At 38.5% G+C, this 20,664-nt stretch overlaps 1 protein-coding gene across 1 annotated transcript in view; it reads left to right on the top strand.

Moving 5' to 3' along the window:
* Positions 1–245: 245 nt before the first annotated feature.
* LOC134655745 (neurexin 1-like) overlaps positions 246–20,664 on the top strand; it is a 45,213-nt gene continuing 24,794 nt past the window's right edge. The window contains exons 1-5 of the mRNA XM_063511211.1: positions 246–299; positions 3,114–3,274; positions 10,175–10,201; positions 15,163–15,321; positions 16,528–16,680. Of these exons, the coding sequence (XP_063367281.1) occupies positions 248–299; positions 3,114–3,274; positions 10,175–10,201; positions 15,163–15,321; positions 16,528–16,680 (552 nt within the window). The 5' untranslated portion in view covers positions 246–247. The remainder of the gene's footprint in view (positions 300–3,113; positions 3,275–10,174; positions 10,202–15,162; positions 15,322–16,527; positions 16,681–20,664) is intronic.

Genomic DNA, 20,664 nt, shown 5'->3' with positions numbered 1-20,664 from the left:
ATTGGGACCGATGGGGGTTGGGACAGGAAGGGTCTTGAGTACCGCCTGAGACAGACCGCGGGCGAGCTACATTCAGCACGTAGGACACCATCTCGCTGTACTTCAAGACGCGGCAGCCAAATGGGCTGCTCTTCTATACTGGTATGTACACTTAGGAGATTGGGACCGATGGGGGTTGGGACAGGAAGGGTCTTGAGTACCGCCTGAGACAGACCGCGGGCGAGCTACATTCAGCACGTAGGACATCATGTCGCTGTACTTCAAGACGCGGCAGCCGAATGGGCTGCTCTTCAATACTGGTATGTACACTTAGGGGATTGGGACCGTTGGGGGTTGGGGCAGGAAGGGTCTTGAGTACCGCCTGAGACAGACCGCGGGCGAACTACATTCAGCACGTAGGACACCATCTCGCTGTACTTCAAGACGATGCAGCCGAGTGGACTGCTCTTCTATACTGGTATGTACACGAAGGCGCTGAGAACCCATAGGGGTTGGGCAAGGAGGTTCTTGAGGCAAAATGATCAGTCAAGATAGTAAGAAGCAAAGCTCGAACGGTCTATTGAGACACTAAAAGAAGAAAAGAGCACTAAGGAGCCCGGTTAGGGGTTGGGGAAAGAAGGTTCTTGAGGCAAAATGACCGATCTAGTCAAGAAAATAGGAGATGCTATAAGGAGATTTTTGTCGTTTTGATCATGCTCTTATTGCTTATCGCCGCGATTGTCACTTTCTAACAGTATTGCATGACGCTGCAGAAAAACAACATTTAAATGTCCAGTACAGTCAGCAACAGAAGATACTAAGAGGGCCAGGTGTTCAAAATGATCTTGACGCGACTTTATTGTTAAGAGAATAAGAGCGTATCAAGGTTTTTTTGAACACTTCGCCCGCTTAGCCACTTCTGCTGCTTTAGATAGTATCTATTACAAACGGGTCACAGATACAAAGCAAGACTTCACGGTCCCACAGCGGTCAGCACTCGTACTTTCCCTCCAAACAGCGACAACTATATTAATTTAGTTTATTAGTCCCGCAACAGATATTTGCATGCAAAGTGTCTCCGTGCGTAACAAAACTACTGCCTGAAATTTGCTACACACTTAAGCCCTTTTCAAACCAGGGCTAAGTTTGCTTTGTTTTAGTTTGGTCCTAGTTTCTGACGTACCTATCTTATTAGAGAAAGGACGTACGTGCGGGTTTGTAAATAGAAGCGTTGGTTTTAAGATTACAATGCACAGTTAATTAAAATGGGTCATAGAAAGCGTGACATAATATGGTTATGTTTATAATCTAAGTAAATTTAATAATAACAACTCGTTCTGTATGAGATAATTTATAAAAGCCTAACGAGACCCGAATTAGCCGAAAACAAAAGGTTTTTTTTTATGCTCCAGTGACCTTTTATTCATAAAACGTAAACTGCCTGTGATAAATGTCGCCTCTTACCTACTTACTAACAAAAACAAACGTTTATGTCATGGGTAAGGACAAACCAAACCATAATGGCTAATTTCGTCATAGGGGCTATTCTGTCTACTAGCGTTTTTCTCGAACAACGAACAAAATTGATAATTTCATCGACAAAGCAGCGATTGCTTTTAGTTTCAGCAATCAAACGATTGAATGCCCTCTTGTATGGTTCCGAGTGTTGGCCGATGAGGAAGACAGATGAACAAAAAATGCACACAACACAGATGAAGATGCTACGTTGGTCTGGAGGAGTGACAAGAATGGATAAAATTAGGAATGATTATATTCATGGTACGTTTAAGGTAGCAAATATACAAGTAAAACTCAGAGAGAACCGTATGCGCTGGTATGGACATGTAATGAGGCGGGATGATGACCATATGACAAAAAGGGTTATGAGAATCGAAGAGAAGAAGAGAGGACCCGGACGACCACCAACAACCTGGCTCCAAACAGTCAAAAACGACATGAAGCTGTTGAACGCAACAGACGAGACAACCCACAACCGTGAGCTTTGGCGCAGGATTACTAGGAGGGCTGACCCCAAATAAACTGGGACAAAAGCCAGGAGAAAGAAAGAAGAATCAAACGATTGAAAATCAAAGAAATATACGCTCGTGGACGGAATAGTCCCTATGACGGAATTAGCTACATTTACCTTATGCCAAATATTAAGAATGTCTACGTCATTTTAAATTTCGCAGAGATATATTGACTTAAATTCGCCATACTTGTATCCTAGAGTAAGCTTAGGGCTTGTGGGCACTTGTCCAACGTAAATGATCTCAAAATCTGAAGAAAGGTCTTGCATCAAAGGTTACATAAAATTTCTCGCAAGGTACTGTGTTTTGTACATTATTTTGACTGGGTTTCCGTAAAATCCGAGCGCGGTTACAATGCATGCTCATTTATAACCCTAGTACCCTTTTGCGCCCCTGTATTTGTTTATCTAGCCCGCACTGTCCATTTATCAATTTCGCGCTGGATACATATCATTAATCTTTTCATGAAATGTAAACAACAGAGCTTTGGAACATGCCTGGTCCATTCAGTGCCGAATTTCAAGTGCTTTTGAAAGTCTATCTGGCGCAGTCGGTTGGATGTGAAAGCAATCTTATTGCTATTTATAAAATACTAACTAAGATCTTCATCGGATACTAATTATTAAGCTACCAGTTCATAAACGTATTGCCGATCTTTGTCTTAAATAGGTGGAAATAGAAACCACTAGACGGGTTAGTGATAATATACCCTCTTGATTTTTTCTTAACGCCTATTACTAATTATAATTTAAGTTCTCATAATAAGTAAAATGTAAAATTCTCAATGAGAATAAATGATCTTTAAACCTAAACCTAATTAAGCAACATTTGCACTATCCCACTAATTCAAATTGTACTGGTAACCATGGTCACAGGTTTAACCGGTTAACTCCAGGTAAGGGTAACATTCCATTTCTGACCGCAGGTGCACTACTGGTACTGAACATGTCGCCGTTACTGTCAATTTCTATAGTAAAATGAACAGTAATGCAGCTGCGGTTGGAAATGGACTGTCACCTTAAGTGGGACGGTGCAAGTGGCGCTAACTAGCCTTACTGACTAATCTCTTTATTGCCAGATAATTTAAACCCCCCCTTTTTCCAGGTCACGAAGCCGACTACCTGAACCTGGCAGTTCGCGACGGCGGCGTCTCCCTGACCATGGGCCTTGGGAATGGCAAGCAGGAGATGCACATCAAACCATCGAAGACCAGGTTCGATGACCATCAGTGGCACAAGCTGACGGTGCATCGGAGGATACAGGAGGTTAGTTATAAAAAAACTATAGCTTTTTGGGGTTTTAATTAAAATACGAGCATAAGAAAAATACAATTATTATGATTCTCTCTGCTTATCTAATGATAAATATTTTTTCTAAACTTACAGGTCAATACTAATGTTCACATCATAAGTAGCCTAACCCTTTAAAAGGCATTAAGGGTGTTAGAAATTTTGCAAAATTCAACCCTATCACTTTGAAATAAAGTTCAAAATCAGGTGGGAAATATATCCCCTCTGCTTTATAAAGCTTAAATGGTGTTAGTTTTATGTACTTATGTAGCAGTGGCGGCGCGTCAAACATATCCATAGGCAAGCCGGGGCTAATTTGGCTTACATGTTTCCTTTACAACTCTGCTCAAACGTCCAAAAACAGGCAAGCCGGTGGAAATCAGCTTTTATGGACGCGCCGCCACTGGTATGTAGCTTCCTAATAAAAAGGTATCAATAACACATTTAGGCAATTTCTCAATAGCTGAGACCTCATTTTCCCTGTTTCTTCAGCTTTCATAAAAATTACAAATTGAACAGCCGTCAACATACGCTTCAATTTATATTCAAGGTACAAAATGCGGGTTAAATTAGTTTTCCTCGCGGCTTGAGCTAACTTTGCGACCTTATCCTAACTTCCTTATTCTGGTATAGGTAGTAGAAGCCTGTATTTATAAAGAGAAAGCCAATATTCTTATCTTGAGTATCTAAAACTTTTCATATTCGATTTATCATCGATCACATACCTATTTATTATGTTTTATAAGTTTTATAACCGCCGACGCTAAAAGAGGGGTGGTTCTTAGCTATGTTTGATAGAAATTGACCCAGCCGTTTGTAGAGTATCAGCTCTTTTCTAAAAAATTGGTACCTAAGGCTTTTTTGGCATAAACAAGATTTGTGGCATATAGCGTAGGGGGTTTAATTTTTCTTTTAATTTTATAGTTATTAAGATTGAAATGAGACGAAAAAACGCTTATAAAATCACATTATGACAATAGTTCATAGAAAACCCCAATCGAAATCAAACTAATGTATGGAAATAGTCACGTGACTTTTCGTGGCACCTTTCGTCCCGGTATAACTTTTACTTTTCGTCATCTTGGCCCGCTTAACTATAATTTGGCCCAGGACTGGTAGTATTAACAGCTAACAGCAACACGGTTAATCGATCGGTAGACTTTATTTTATCGACAATGCTATTTGATCTTTGATGGACCTGGATAACTGAGCAATACAGTACGTAATTGGTCAGGTAATTTATCAACAATTTCGTAATTGGTCAAATTGCTGCTAACTTCACGATATTGAAAGGCGGTTTGATAATGGACAACTATAATATAATTGGTTTGTAACACGCAATATGGTCGAGGAAATGCATTTTCTAGTGTTATAGCCAGCCTTTGCTCGTGACTCCCAGGTCAATTCGATTTTTAGTCATTTGATCTCATTCAGTATCAAAAGTGACGTTAAAGGATGAAGAAATGTCACTTTTAACACTGACAGATCAGTATCATATCGGAATGAGATCCAATATCTAAAACTCATATTGGCCTGTTCGTCTGTATAAGTTGTTTTAAAGAGTTCCTTCCTTGTTTACTTCCGTATCTAATTTTTACCCCCACGCTGGGTTAGTTAGGATATATCTTTAAAATAAAAAACCTACAATTAGTCAATCGAAATCTATTGTTGCTACTGGCTGCTAAAACCTGGAGGGCGATTCGTACTGTATATTCTTGTTATGAAACTGGATATACAGTGTGCTTGGTAGGGGGCTGGTCCCATAGTAAAAAATGTTCAGTATGACCTACATATTCACCCCTCAGAGTTTGGTCAGTGATAACAAAAGCAACCTGTATTTATATCAGCTGTCAACAGAGACATTTCTTGACGCAAACATTTCGTGTGTAACTGCGACTTAGAAAGGGGTAAGATCGCTGTAGTATGCAATACTCTTAGGGCCACTTGCATCATTTACTAACCCGGGGTTAACCGGTTAAACCTGGAGTTACCAGGGTTACCAGCACAATTTGACACTAAGTTAACAGTTTAACCGGTTAATCCTGGTCTGTGCGGAAAGAGAAGAGTCGTGGAATGTATTGGGCCCCATATATTCCACGACTCTTCTCTTTCCCACTATGAGTGGAATGGTGCAAGTGGAAATTGCTTTTGACAAACCACAAAAAACGTTTTGCGTTAAAACTTAACAAACATCCTTTGGTCCTTCAGTCTAGCTACATTTAAACAAACTTGACTGCAAATACAGGAGCACTCAACCTCTAGACCACCTACTATGAGTTTACATTCACTCTCAGTGCATCTCATTCAGACCGACGTCCTATGTATTTGTGCGAGTGAGATACACTCCGAGTGAGTTTACGCATGGTAAGGGGGAGTCATTGCGTTTGCTTGCCGGGCGAATCAGACGCTCCGGTAATATCTTGAAGCAATTTAATAGAACGAGTAGACTTTAACACTTGCAAAATTACCACTAGTACTATTTTCTTTATGATTACAATTTTTAGCAACGAAAATTAATCAGATCGGATCGGACGAATCGAACATGTGAAAAAGCTCTTAATAATAAAATAGGGAATTCGCAACGAGTGGCGATAAATTAAAACACGAGACACTATTTGCGAATCACATATTGGAAGATTGGAACATGTATCGTTTGACAGTCACGTAATGCGCCAACTATCGCACTAGTGCGGTAAAGCAGCACCATATTACATGCATTGTAAAATAATTATGTGCGCCCTGCAGTTGCAGAGTTTAAGTGCTAAAGATCTTCTTATCTTAGTTGAGCATTAAGTCTGACTTTACTCACTATGAGAACACAAGCCAAGGATTCAAAGTGCATATACGAGGGGAGGTTTGTAAACAGCTTTGGTCTAGTGCTTTATTGAGTGCTAGGGGGCTAAGTGTCCTTTACATCTGTGTGCATTAAGTCTGGTTTTAAGTCCTTCTATGAATGGCAGACGTAAACTTCATTTTACGTTACGTTACGTACGTGTTACGTACGTAATTAATTTCTTATCAACCCATCTTAACAACCATGTCAAAGCTAAAGATGGTTAATCTTATCAACCCATTGTCAATAAGGTTACAAGGTTACAAGGTCAAGCGCTGGTAGCCTAGCAGTAAGAGCGTGTGACTTGCAATCCGGAGGTCGCGAGTTTAAACCCTGGCTCGTACTAATTAGTTTTTCGGAACTTATCTACGAAATATCATTTCGGTGAAGGAAAACATCGTGAGGAAACCAGACTAATCCTAATAAGGCCTAGTCTACCCTCTGGGTTGGAAGGTTAGATGGCAGTCACTTTCGTAAAAGCTTTCGCCTTCGCCAATTCTTTGGGATTGTGAAGCGGACCCCTAGGCTCTCATGAGCCGTGGCAAAATGCCGGGACAACGCGAGGAAGATGATGATGTCAATAAGGTTCCATTCCTTGCAAACCTTCACATTTTAACAACATACCGGACCGAGTTCATAAGGCCGGGATTACACGAGTACGTGCGCAAACACACTTAGCAGCTGTAGTTTTATCCATGGCCTTAGTGCCGTGATTGAAAATACGGATAAGTGTTTTATTTAGGTTATACGCCTGTGCCTTCTGGGAAGTAATAGTCGACGCTTGAAATAGCAAACGTGCCTGCGCGATGAAAATGTTTTATACCATGTCGGAGGCAAAATAGCATACGGCCCGCCTGATGGTAAGCAGTCACCGTAGCCTATGTACCCTGCCTGCCTATGCACCGTAGCCTGCAACTCCAGAAGTGTTAGATGCGCGTTGCCGACCCTTGTTGAGCTCTGGCAATCTTACTCACCGGCAGGAACACAACACTAATAGGGTCTAGTGTTATTTGGCTGCGGTTTTCTGTAAGGAGGTACTTCCCCAGTAGGGTTCTGTTCTAGATCTGGAATAACATCCGCTGTGCTGTGCCCTACCACACAAATCGAGATGTCATGCACAGTGCCTATACCTCTCTTTTGACCCGGGTCCTATCTTAAACTGCCAGGGTCCGCTTTCCTGCTGTCTTTTCCACTTCGCCCGGTCTTCGGCATCCTCAGGTGTGAGATTGTTCTCTTCCATGTCCGCTTTCTCGACGCGACCCGGGTCCTATACTATTAATAATTAGTTTTAAATGGATACTAGCATTCGAAATAATATTTTGCTATCCAAATCCTGGCTGTATTAGCAGATAATAAGTAGGTAATACACAAATTCCGATTTGGTGATATCAAACCCGTATTGGTACGAGTATACCTAATGTTAGTATTTCGTTCATTACAGTCAATAATTGGTAAATACGCCGACAGTGTATTATGAAATTATTTTGATATACTGATCTGCGTGGAATTATCGCGGGAGGCCGATGCTAACTTCCGAATCAGAAATTGATTTGTTATGGTTATGACACGCACAATCAGCATCAATAGCAGCGAATGAGACAACGCAAAACAGGATCTTGATAGTATTTTTAGCAATCCGTATAAAGTTTAATTTGCAATGCAATGATTGATTTGACTCAATATCCCCCAAGGCTTTATCGCTTCAAGAATGCCAATTTTAAACCGAAGTGTGAATTTTCCCCTGAAAAGTTGAATTTAATTCTAAAATTTCAATATCCCTTGGGAGTAGGGATGAAGGGATGGATGATATTACGCTACTCAAGATATTGTCAATTTGAGCTAATGCTTTTTGATGACTATTTAAATAAAAAGTCCGTCAAGTGAAACGAGAAATTGAAAAGAATACGAACGTAATAGGTTACCAAAATAATACAAATATTCTTTATTGCTTACCAATAAGACAAATGATATACAAATTAAGCATAACTTAAACTATGGTAGACAACAGGCGGTCTTACCGCTAAAGCGATCTCTTCCAGACAACCTTGGGGTAGTGGAGACACGGCAAAAAAAAGAACAAGCCATAATGTTAAGATAAACTCTTTTAAATAGGTACGAAGGAAAAAAATACCAAAGTCTACAGTGTCCAGAGCTGGAATCGAACCAGCCGGGCTAGCACATGATTGGCGCGAGAGTATCGCGGCGAGATAGACTACTCGTCCCTCTTTTATTAACACAGTTAGAAAAAGACGGGTAGTTTATCTCGCCGCGAGATACTGTCGCGCCAATCATGTGCTGGGTGCTGCGTCCTCTGTTTACGCGACAAATGCCTAGACCGCTTTGACGTTAGTAGAAAAATTACTTGCAAATTTTGAAAATAAACTTAACGAATACCTATTGCAAGTTAAATAAATATTATAGGACATTCTTACACAGATTGACTAAGTCCCACAGTAAGCTCAAGAAGGTTTGTGTTGTGGGTACTCAGACAACGATATGTATAATATAGAAATACATAAATACATAGAAAACACCTAAGACTCAGGAACTGTCTGTGCTCATTAGACAAATAAATGCCCTTACCGGGATTCGAACCCAGGACCGCGGCTTCACAGGCAGGGTCACCACCCACTAGGCCAGATCAGCCGTCAAAAAAAGAAAAAAAAAATTAAAAGCTTGTTAAAACATCATCTCGAAAATATACTTTTTTTTTAATTCTTATCAAATAGAGCTCTTTTCAATTTCCTCCCACATAACCTTTTTAAGGTACCTTCACATCAGCTCTAAAGGTCACAATAAATATGGCATTGAAATGACATGCCCGGGCCCGCCATAAATAAACTATTACGTTGACGTGCCACGTGAATACGTGAAATAAATAACGTTGAACCCAATATGTTTAGTGGAGTTTAATCGAGTTGCGAATATGTAGGAATTTTTCTATTTATTTATTTAATACAATTATGTTTACACGGCATTACAGTAAAATACCAATGCGCCGAGAAACGCTTACAAAATATTTCATTACAAGAAAAATATAACACAAGATACAACATACACAGGAAGAACAGAAATAACAAATCACATCAACATAACATATTACCTATACGTACCTTATCTACTTAGCAAAGAGCGCTGGTAGCCTAGCGGTAAAAACGTGAGAATTTCAATCCGAAAGTCGCGGGTTCAAACCCCAGCTCGTTGACAGGTTAACGAAATTTAAAGTGAGCCGATCTCTCGAACAAGTTTGGACACGATTGGATCACTTTATATTTCGTCAACTTTACATGCGAGTTTTCGGAATATAATTTTATATGTTACCAATCGCTTTTCTGCCTGCGGCTTTTTGCCGCGGCTTCTGGGAACCTGGGGTCCGCTCGGCAACTAATCCCAAGAATTAGCGTAGGCACTAATATTTAGGAAGGCGACTGACATTTGACATAGGTTTCTTCGCAAAATTTTTCTTCCCCGAAAAGCGATTGGTACATATCATAGTTACCTACTTATAAAATTCCATCACTTGGCAAAAATAGATATAAAGATAAAGTTATCTTTCAGGAAGAGTGGTACCTATAAACAAAAAAAATTACTCCAACAAGAATAAGAAATTAACACCCCATAAAATTCGGAAACACCATGCCTTATACAATCATAAATATGTCCCCGCTCTTCTCATTCTAATATGAACTTTATTGCAAACGTATCAAATTCGATTTTCCAGTGTTATAGGATACAAAGGCGTACATTGTAAAGAATAGACTTCCATGGCTCCTATATCGAAAACTCAATAACATCTTGACATAGAAACGATGTTGACGAGATTTGAGTTGACTTGCGGCGTCAAAGTAAAGAAAATAAATATTGTTACAGAGTTCAAAAGTAGATAAGTATTATGAAAATAGTAGGTACCTATCAAAGAGAATACATAAATACAAAAATGTCTGTTGAGTCTGAAGCGTTAATTTAATTTTTTTTCCCTAATCGTAAAAAGAATTTTTTTTTTTATGTTTATGGTATTTTAACATGTTTTCTCTTGTTCGCAGATTACACCTATGACGAGCTTTTGTAGGGTGAGTATTTTGTTTTAACACGTTCGTATAGCGCTACGTTGTAACCGATAACATGGGTTTCCCGGTATGTAGCGAAAATGCTTCGTAGAGGCAAAACAACAACGTGTTGTGATTAGCGCTGAATGGGTTAAGTTGCAATGAGTTCAGGTCATATCATTATTATTGAATTGTTATTTTATCAAAAAACCAAGTGTTCGATAAGTTCAACAACGCATTTCTGGAAGCAATTGTCATGTTTTTGTGCAAAAATAGTTACACAAATTTAATGGTGCATTTATGACCTGTGTTTGTGATTTTTAATGTATTAAGGGAAAGTTGTTTAATCAGGATTTGAATCGACGAAGTTACTAGAGACAGCTAGGCCTCAATACGTATTGCTATTCATATTTTTGGGAACCCTAACTAAATAAGCGCTACGACTTTTCAAAATTTGCTGGATAAATCCACTGCTCATTATTGAGGCACATGGTTGCTAAGCAACGAATAGCACTGTATTGTAAAGCCTGCTATTCATGGGTACGCCATTATTCCTAACAATGCACTTTTCTACCAGATTTTATTGTTATTTATACAGCCATTTTCATTTGTGTGATATTGCGTCGAGTTACGCGCTGCGGTATTTTGCAGTTTTTAGCGACTAACTAAATAATTTAGGATATGCATATACCAAGTAAATAATATTCATATTTTTTGGATTCGCCGCAGTCAGGTGAAATAGTTATTTAAGATACAAGTGCGGAAATAAAAGCGCTGGTGGCCTAGCGGTAAGAGCGTGCGACTTGCAATCCGGAGGTCGCGGGTTCGAACCCCGGCTCGTACCAATGAGTTTTTCGGAACTTATGTACGAAATATCATTAGATATTTACCAGTCGCTTTTCGGTGAAGGAAAACCTCGTGAGGAAACCGGACTAATCCCAATACGGGCCGGGCCTACTTTACCCTCTGGGTTGGAAGGTCAGATGGCAGTCGCTTTCGTAAAAACTAGTGCCCACGCAAATTACTGGGATTAGTTGCCAAGCGAACCCCAGGCTCCCCATGAGCCGTGGCAAAATGCCGAGGAAGATGATGATACAAGTGCGGAAAAGAGGTAATTCGAAACGAGTGGCGATAAATTAAAACACGACCGAAGGGAGTGTTTTAAATCGACACGAGTTGCGAATTACCTATTCGCACGTGTATCGTACAATGTTTTACAGTACAAATGGCACTTTAAACTTTCGAGATACACACGGCAAGTGCTATTTCCCGCACTAGTTCGGGAAAGTAGCACCATATGTACTGTTAATTATATTTTTCTGATTCGTCGCAGTCAGGTGAAAAGAGTTATTTCTCAATCTATATATTCTGTGATTAATAGGTAACAGGTTATGAATTCGATCAGGATTTGTTATGAACAAAGCCGTATCAAGCCGTTAAAGTGCATGTTTAGATATTTTTGAGCATCTTGGCAGCTCTGGAAATGGCAGTTCTGGTTCTGCGAAGAAATTCAAAGGTGTATGTGAAGTCCGCAATCCGCATTGGGCTAGCGTGGGGACTATAGTCCGAGCCCTCTCGCGCATGAGAGGAGGCCTGTGCCCAGCAGTGGGACGTATAAAGGCTTAATTATTTATTTATTTATTTATTTGGCAGCTCTGATCCAATATTATGTCTGATGGTAACTGAATTTACCTAACTAAAGTTCCTTCTTTTTTTCTTAAATTTATTTATTTAAACATTATTGCAGAATACATGAAAGTGCAAGTGGCGAAATCAATGCCAGAAGGCATTCTCTACCAGTCAACCATGGACTAAACCGAATGATTGAGTTGATCCGTAAAATTAAAAAGATTTTATTACATGACCAAAATTGTATGACCTTAAAACTTTGAGAAGCGACATCTGTACACACCTACGAATGTATACATGTATATCTGATATATTTGGCGCTTAATAGCCTAAACGGAACTTTCGTTATACGCGGCGAATATGAAAAAAGTTTCCAACCCAAGAGAAGGATAAGTTTTTGTAGTTTCATAAGCAATATTCCATTAAAATGTATAATATATGAGTGTTATAAAATTTTAACAACAACAAAATTTCTCTAACCCATATACAAATTGTCAAAAATATGAATTTACTAGTGACTTTTGTTTACATAGTTAGCAAGTTCCATAGAATGACACTTTACATATAATCTGAAATGTCACTTTGTTTTCTGTCAAAAAATTACTAAATGTAAATACCGTGAAAATAACAATCTTAGAGGATTACAGAATTTACTTAGGTCACGAAACAAATCACTGTGCCGATAAAGGGATTAGTGGGCCCTCGACTTCTTTAAATCTAAAGAGTATTTTACCTAATACGAATTCAAAAGCTTAAAAAAGTAAGCTTAGCGATATAATCCAAACAAGTATAAAATGAGTAGGTGTAGTTGGTCAAGCAAATCTTGTCAGTAGAAAAGGCGGTAAAATTGTAAAATCGCGGGCTAGCAAAACTACGTGTGAATAATCGTTCGAAAATCGCGTGTCATTTATATCCTTTTCTACTCCCGTACTTTTATTTGTCATTGAAAGGGTCGTGCACACATATGTTCTAAACCTCTTATAGTTGTCAAGACAAGTCTTTAGTCTATTCCCCAAAAAAGCATTTGTGCATACACGCTGTATCTTTTGGGCACTTTTTCGATACTTCGTGTAATGACCACTTAAAAATATTGTATGAAATACATTGTTGCCAACCTTATTTTAAATGTCATATCTGACAAATAAGTGAACCATAGACATGTTTTTATAATTGCATTCATTTTTTCCCCGCCCGTACCCTCCCTTCTATGTGGTTGTCGTTAGATGGTCAAAATGTGATTTGGCAGTTCTAACGCACGAAGAAGAAGTGTAACGCTTTTACGGTAGATGTCGCTGCAGTGTGCCGCCCTAATGGCCCTTTTGGTGGGAATATTTGCTGTTCTTGGGTGAGGTCTTGGTAGCTCAGATGGCAGGGCAATGGACTAGCGATCCAGTGTTATGAGTTCAAGTACAGTATATATTTCCATTTTAAATTTATTCTAAGCTTAATAGCATTGTTCGCAGGCGTTTCTGCTTAATACAAAATTAATTTAGATACCTAAGTACCTAGTTATTTTAGTCTAGCAAATCCTTTGACTCACGCTTGGTAAGCTAAAAAACGACGCCCCAGACCCAAAAAGCCAGTGACTGATTAAAGCACCACAATCGTGTGGACACGAACGACAGGGGCACGCACGTTTTAATGGCGGCCTTGACTTTGTTGCGATTGAAAACTTCGCTCAAGGTGTGCCCTAATATTTTTAGAAAGGATCACGGACGATGATCGAACGATGTACATCGGTCGCCATCAGACCAAGGGCCCATTTCTCGAACGATATCAGTCTAATATTGTTAGTTTGTTGTCATGGAAACCCGTACGAATTGACAGATCGTGGACTAATAATATTAGTCTTAGCGTTCGAGCAATGGGCCCCTGCTAGCATGAGCTGCGTTCTCGCGCGCGACTCTACATATACTTACCTACATCTAGCGCGACTTCAAGTATGGACTCGCGCGCGCAACGCAACTCATACTAGAAGGTCAGTAATAACGGAGTAAAATAAGTACAAATACAGTTTTTAAACACTGGTTAAGCTTGACGTTTCATTAATTTTTGTCAGGAAGAAGATATATTTATCCTATATATTCTTAACCTAAAACTAAACTTTAATGTGGCTACCACCAGTTTGGCACTGACATAAACGCTAGCGTGAATGTAACTTACTTTCTATATGCATCTCGCTCGTACTGACATATTAGTGCGAGAGGGATGTATAGAACGTAGACGTTTGCGTATATTATGTCAGTGTTGGCACTGCCAGTGACTCATGGTACGGGTAGCTGCTTTCTTCACGATAAATAAAAGTAGTTTTTCGTGGAATCCTATAATATTTATCATCTAATGAATGTATAATAACAATAAACAAACTTCCCACAGATGTTTCCAACTCTGGGGAATATCACTTTGAGTAAAATCTTCCGTAATATAATATGACATAAAGTTTCCTCTTACGAAGTTCCGGTAATCGCCAAACTATATTACACCACTTTCACACTCACAACAATAACTGAATACCTATCTGTAATATATACAGGGTGGGCCTGTGACACGAGCAAATAATCAAAACAAATAGTATACTCCTCAAACTATAAAACTTTTGTTAAACAACTTTTAAATATTACGAATCCTTTAGACTTCGTCTTTTACATACAAAATAAATATTGCCTTCAATGTACGCTGATACATCAGTGTGTTTGACGTTGCTTGTCACGCCTCAAACATAACATGATTTGCAGTATATTGCGTCTTAGAATAAACTTTAAAGTGTAATAAAAATCAAAACATAAGTTATTTTTAAAAGTTGTTAAACAAATGTTGGTCAGTTTGAGGAGTATAGCCTACTGTTTAATTTATTGCTCCTGTTACAGGAAACACCCTGTATACAGCTGTATTATACTTAGTTTATATATAATGGAACTATAACAATTCTTCACGGCATCACAACTTGACGAAATAGATTAAGGTCAGCCAGGACCATTGCATCTAGGGGACAAATGCAACTACTCTACAAAGAACTTACTACTTAGGTCAATATGGCTGGTTCCGTCATAATATTCCGTCCACGAGCGTATATTTCTTTGATTTTCGTAGGAAAAAACCCATTTGTCGATGAATTTATCAATCTTTTCGTTGTTCGAGAAAAATGCTAATAGACGGAATAGTGGCTGGCTGACCCTATGTAATACTGTGTGACCATTTTCTGATACAGCAGGTACTTTTTTTGATTTTGTTGGATCAATTTATGAAACAGTTTTGTAATGGGATCATGGGCCTGAAATATATTTTGCATTAATTAGACGTACTTAAATCTGCTGCTGCTGGTGTTCTTTTAACACAGTGTTTTTTTTCTCCAACAGGTCTCAGCAGTGGTGGATGACGTATACACAGAGCATTCCCACGTGGCCGGTTCTTTCACCATGCTGGCAAGTTCCAGAGCCCACGTGGGGGGCTCTCTCAATGCCCGAGCTCTGCCTGGAGCCAGGGTCCACACGAACTTCATAGGCTGCTTGAAGAAGGTAAGACATGATCATACTTCGAGGTTTTGGGTGCGGTAGGTATATTTTCCACTCCAATAAAAAAGTAACAAATTAAATAGTATTTTATACAATCGTGATATAATGGAGAGCTTTTCAGTCGAGTACCGTGTTTAGGCAACGAAGCTTGCTGAGTTGCCTAAGGAAGGTACGAGATTGAAAAGCTTGATTATATCACTATTGTATACAATACTTTTTCTACGAGTCAACAAAAAAAAATACTTAAAACTAGTAGAAGAATCATATATGTAGGTAAAAAAACCAAAAGTATACAGCTAAGATGCGCGAGCAGCCGCGATACCTTCATACTCGTACGCGACCCGGCCCCCGCGCCCCGCGCCCCCGGCCGGTTTGTCAACGACACCTCGTAACTCATGAGGCCCTGGTACTTTCTCCGCGCTTTCGATTGGTCAATTTCATTATAGTTGACTAAACTGTATCGAAATGAATATTATAGTTGCCTAACCAGTATCGAAATGAATATTATAGTTGAGTTGGGGTCCCATAGTGAAAAAAGTATGCGATTTCACTTTGGTATACAAAGTCTTAATTCAAGCATTGTAGTCGACGAGTAGAAAAAACTTATTTTTAAGCTCATTCGGAGCTTAAACCACCAACTATTATTTTATAGTTTGGTAACTATTATACAAGAAATAAAGTTATAAATACACGAAATCATCACGCTCCTAAAACCCCGGGGTATGGACATGATACTGAAAATGCTAACAGAAAATCCTCGCTCGTGTTGCGTCGAGCAAGAAAAGAAGGCGTCAAGCTTTTTGGTCTTCTGAGTTTTGAAGTTTCTAAAAAATAAGAGATTCTTTCTTTCTGATCTAGTTACTTACTTCTCTCTCTCTCTCTCTCTCTCTCTCTTCATGGGTGATGGGGTCAGCTTTCCGTGTCTTTCGCTTCCATTTCGCCCTATCCTCGACGTCGCTTTCGGATACTTTGCACTCAATCATATCTTTTAGAACTACGTCCTTCCATCTTGTTTTCGGTTTACCTCTGCCTCTTTTACCGGGGATGGAAACCGTAGTGTTACTTACTATTCTATCTATCTAGTTACTTATGTAAACGGTTAAAGATTTAAACGGTTAAGAGTTAAAATCGATGAAAAAGCTTGTAGACGGTTTTCCCTTAAAGACGATCTTTACCATTGATCTTACTAAATGTTCTCTTCATATTCAGGTGGAGTTCTCAGCAGACACCCTCCGTCTGAACCTCATAGACCTCGCCAGAACCGGAAGTAAGCTCATCACGGTCACCGGAAGGTTAGAGTACGCCTGCACAGCCACCGACTCGGCTGATCCAGTCACCTTCACCACCAGGGATGCGCATTTGGTGAGTCATATTATAAGAAGTGTTATTTAAACATCATACATAAGGCTCACATGAAAACAATAAAGACTGGAAACCTTAAAGATCTCGCTTGAACTAGCATCAAGCTTAAGACTAAAATGACTTTAATCTCGACGAATTTCAAACAAATCCTATGAGGACTCAAAATTGGCATTAAAAAAAGGCTTTGGGAAAATGAGCCCTGTGCGTTTAATGGTGACCCTATCCTTATTTTTTTACGCTTCATCATAACGAGTTAAAGTACGCATTAATATAGAGTGACGATGTAATTACTAGTACAGTTTTCTCTATTCTAAAAACTTTCGGTTTGCCCCTCGTATGTGAGGTTGCATCTCTTTGAACGACCTGTACCATGTAAAATGAGCTAACTTAAGGTTTTAAGACACTTTGTCTCCAAGGCCTATTTATTTTTTCCACCCTGTATATTATAGTTTCGTCAACGACACCTAAAAGTTGTGTTTGTTTCGCTAAAATCGTTGCGGGAAGAAATTGCAACTGACCTGATTTCAGGCGTCCTTCAATTGAAAACCGTAGTGGCCATCCCACGGCCATTCTTTTGTAAGAAAAACACAATGAATTCTTCAAATAAAAACCGCAAAGGCTTTGTTAAGAGATCAAGATTCTTCGTGGACGTAATTTAGTATTTTTCGGGACACCTCATTACCCAGAGAGCCGAAACTAAGCACCAATTAAAAACAATGGGTCGCCGGGAAAAATGCTGTAACCCGAACAGTTAAAGACGTAGTTTGGGAGTGCCGAGGGCCCTTTAAACGGCGGACTCTCGAATTTGGTCGAGTGCCCCGGAGTGCCCAGAGGGCAATGCACCACGATTAGATTGCGTTCGATCCTAAGCGTTTTAGAGGTTGCGGGCAGACTAAGTATTCTATTGATTGGTTTGTGGCTGTGTTCGTGTTCTCTAGTGATGCGACGAATACGATCGGGGTGTGTAATGTTTTGTATACAAACAAAAAACATATTTTCATTTTGCATAAAAACGGTTTGAATAATTTTAAGTTATACCTATAAGTGATCAAGTTGTGTAAAAATAAAACACATATAAACATTTTTTTACAGTTTGAAATGGTGTAAGTAATCATTAATCTGCGTTACTTCACGTTGCATAATGAACAATCGATATAATAGTCACATATCTTCACAAGCCTTCTTGAGCTTACTGTGGGGCTTAGTCAATTTGTGTAAAAATGTCCTATAATATTTATTTATTTATTTATATCTATCTATCTATCTAATACCTTTAAACGAGCAATTCTTGTTTATTTATATATATTTCGGGGATCTCGGAAACGGCTCTAACGATTTCGATGAAATTTGGTATATAGGGGTTTTCGGGGGCGAAATATCGATCTAGCTAGGTCTTATCTCTGGGAAAACGCTAATTTTTGAGTTTTTGTATGTTTTCCGAGCAAAGCTCGGTCTCCCAGATATTATGAGTTTTATTATATTTACAAATACTCGTACAGCTAACCCCGAAAAACAATTGACGAAGCCCCGCGGCCCCGCTTCGCGGTGCTTCTCTTTCAGCTCTGAGGAGCAAAAGTTAACTAAGTAACACATCTACCTCACTAAAACACTATTTGTTACATCACTAGTGCCTTATATTACAGTGTTAACTTGCCGTGAATAGGCAACATTATTGAACACGGCGTGTTTCATAAATGATCGGATGTTGTTTATAGATATCTTATCAGGTGCAATTATAGTAAGTTTTACTGTCATTATCGAAAATATTATTTGTATTTTTTGCTTTGTTCAAATTAATAACAAGTATGTATTTTAAGTAGATACCATATGAATACAAATATTATTAATGTCTTGATTTGACACGGTAAAACTTTTAATGGAGATTTCAATTTACAAAAGCCCTAAGTTGTCACATTTAAGCGAGAAAATTATTTTGATTGAATTTAACATCAAGTTTAAATTGCTTTAATAATATAGGAAATGTCTTATGACGAATTTGCTTAGGTCATTATTATCAAAATGGATTTTAGTTTAACATTCCGGTCCAAGAGTGGTCCCTTTCGGGATTCAAATTCCTTACATAGCATAATAAATCTACATTGCGTCCTTCATTTGATTATGAATCTTATTTCAAACTGTTTAGAATACTTATTGTGTACCAGTTAGAGGTCAAACTGTTAGTATTATTGCCTTATCGAAGTCATTAATCGTGGCACAAAAGGTCAAATGCTTTAAACGAGTTATTACAATATTGAGGCTTCTATCTCTTACAATATGAACTAATTTAGTAATTGTACTTACTATAGCTATTAGTAATTGTTGAATTCTCAAGTTTCTTGTTATACTTGGCGATTGTTTTGAATTCAAACTCTAGTTTGAAGGTCTGTAGCCAATTAGGGAGTTGTCAAGATTACGTCACAAGTCGGTTCCTATTCTATTATTCTCAGACCTCTGGGATTATTGTTGTTAGTTTTGGGAGTGTCCGAATAGCTAACATTTGTGTTTGAATAACAAGTTGTATGATGTTTCTGAATAAGTTTAATTGTGTTTGGTCGGGTAATGTGAAATAACATCAGAATTCATAGGAAAAACTTGGTTTGTGGCTTTCGTGAAATTTACTCTACGGACATTAAAAACAACAGTATATAATAAAAATATGTAAAAACTATTACATAACAAAAATATTGTTTGAATAACTACACATTTTACGTTTATTTAACACTTTTTTTAGGTGTTCAGCAATTAGTAATGGCATATGGTATGACGACTGGTCTGGCCTAGTGGGTCGACACTGACCCTGCATGTGAAGCCGCGGTCCTGGGTTCGAATCCCGGTGTGATGAGCACAGATATTTGTTCCTGAGTCTTGGGTGTTTTCTATATATTTATGTATTTGTATACCTATTATATTTATTATCGTTGTCTGAGTACCCACAACACAAGCCTTCTTGAGCTTACTGTGGGACTTAGTCTGTGTAAGAATGTCCTATTTTTTTTAAATATAATAATTACCACATCATTGCAGCATAGCGTTGCTGCAAAAAAGACGAAAATAAATAATACCCAAGACATCAACAAATGGCAGCGATGCTGTAGGAAATGCCAAATTTATTATCAATATCCTTAATTAAATTAGGTTTCTCTAACTGCAACTTGCACTGAGTATTTAAGTTACAATTTCATTTGTTAAAATATAAACGCTTAAGCTAAATCTAAGACTTTTGTCTCAAAACAAACCAGATGAACTAGCCCCTTCTCCCAACATTATTTCCAGATAGGAACTTTTCCCGTGAGGTTTCTACGCTTTCATATATTTTATCTTTCTATCAAGGCGTCGAATAAAGTGACTTTTTCCCTGTGATTTCACGATGCTGGATTTTGTTTCTAAAGGTTTTAAATGTAGAATTTGCTGTTTAACTTTACATGACGGTTTGATGTCCATTTCGTCTCGTATAGAAATTAAAAATTTTAGTTAATCGCATTTCTGTAGGTACATATAAATTAAGGTTTTAAATCTTTATTAGCTTGGAAGGATACGACTAATCCCACTTCCACGTAAATGTCAAAAATATAGTTAAATATCTGAATATTAAAGTTCTGTCGAATTTTCGATTGCCTTGCCAGGTTTTATTTATTCAAGGTAATAAAATCATCAGATCAAAATACTGTAGATTGAATTCATGTTCGTTCCTTCCTAATACCTGTAAAGTTAATACACTCGAATACACAATGGCTAACCAAACTAGTAAAGGGCATACAAATCAATACGTTACAAATACCAGCTAACTAATCTATTTCGAACCTTATTACAAATACATAGAGTCTAGGAGCGATCAATCGACGATAAAGACTAGAGATGTCACGAATATTCGGCAACTAGGTATTCGGTATTCGGCCTATGCGGCTACTTTTCCGAGTATTACCCAATACTCCATACCGGCCAAATATTAAGTAAGTATTAAATATTCAACTGAATATACCGAAA

Source organism: Cydia amplana, chromosome 17, assembly GCF_948474715.1.
Source record: "Cydia amplana chromosome 17, ilCydAmpl1.1, whole genome shotgun sequence".
NCBI classification, from domain to species: Eukaryota; Metazoa; Arthropoda; class Insecta; order Lepidoptera; family Tortricidae; genus Cydia; species Cydia amplana.
Note: the sequence above shows the minus strand (reverse complement) of the source record. Positions and strands in the feature narration are given on the sequence as shown.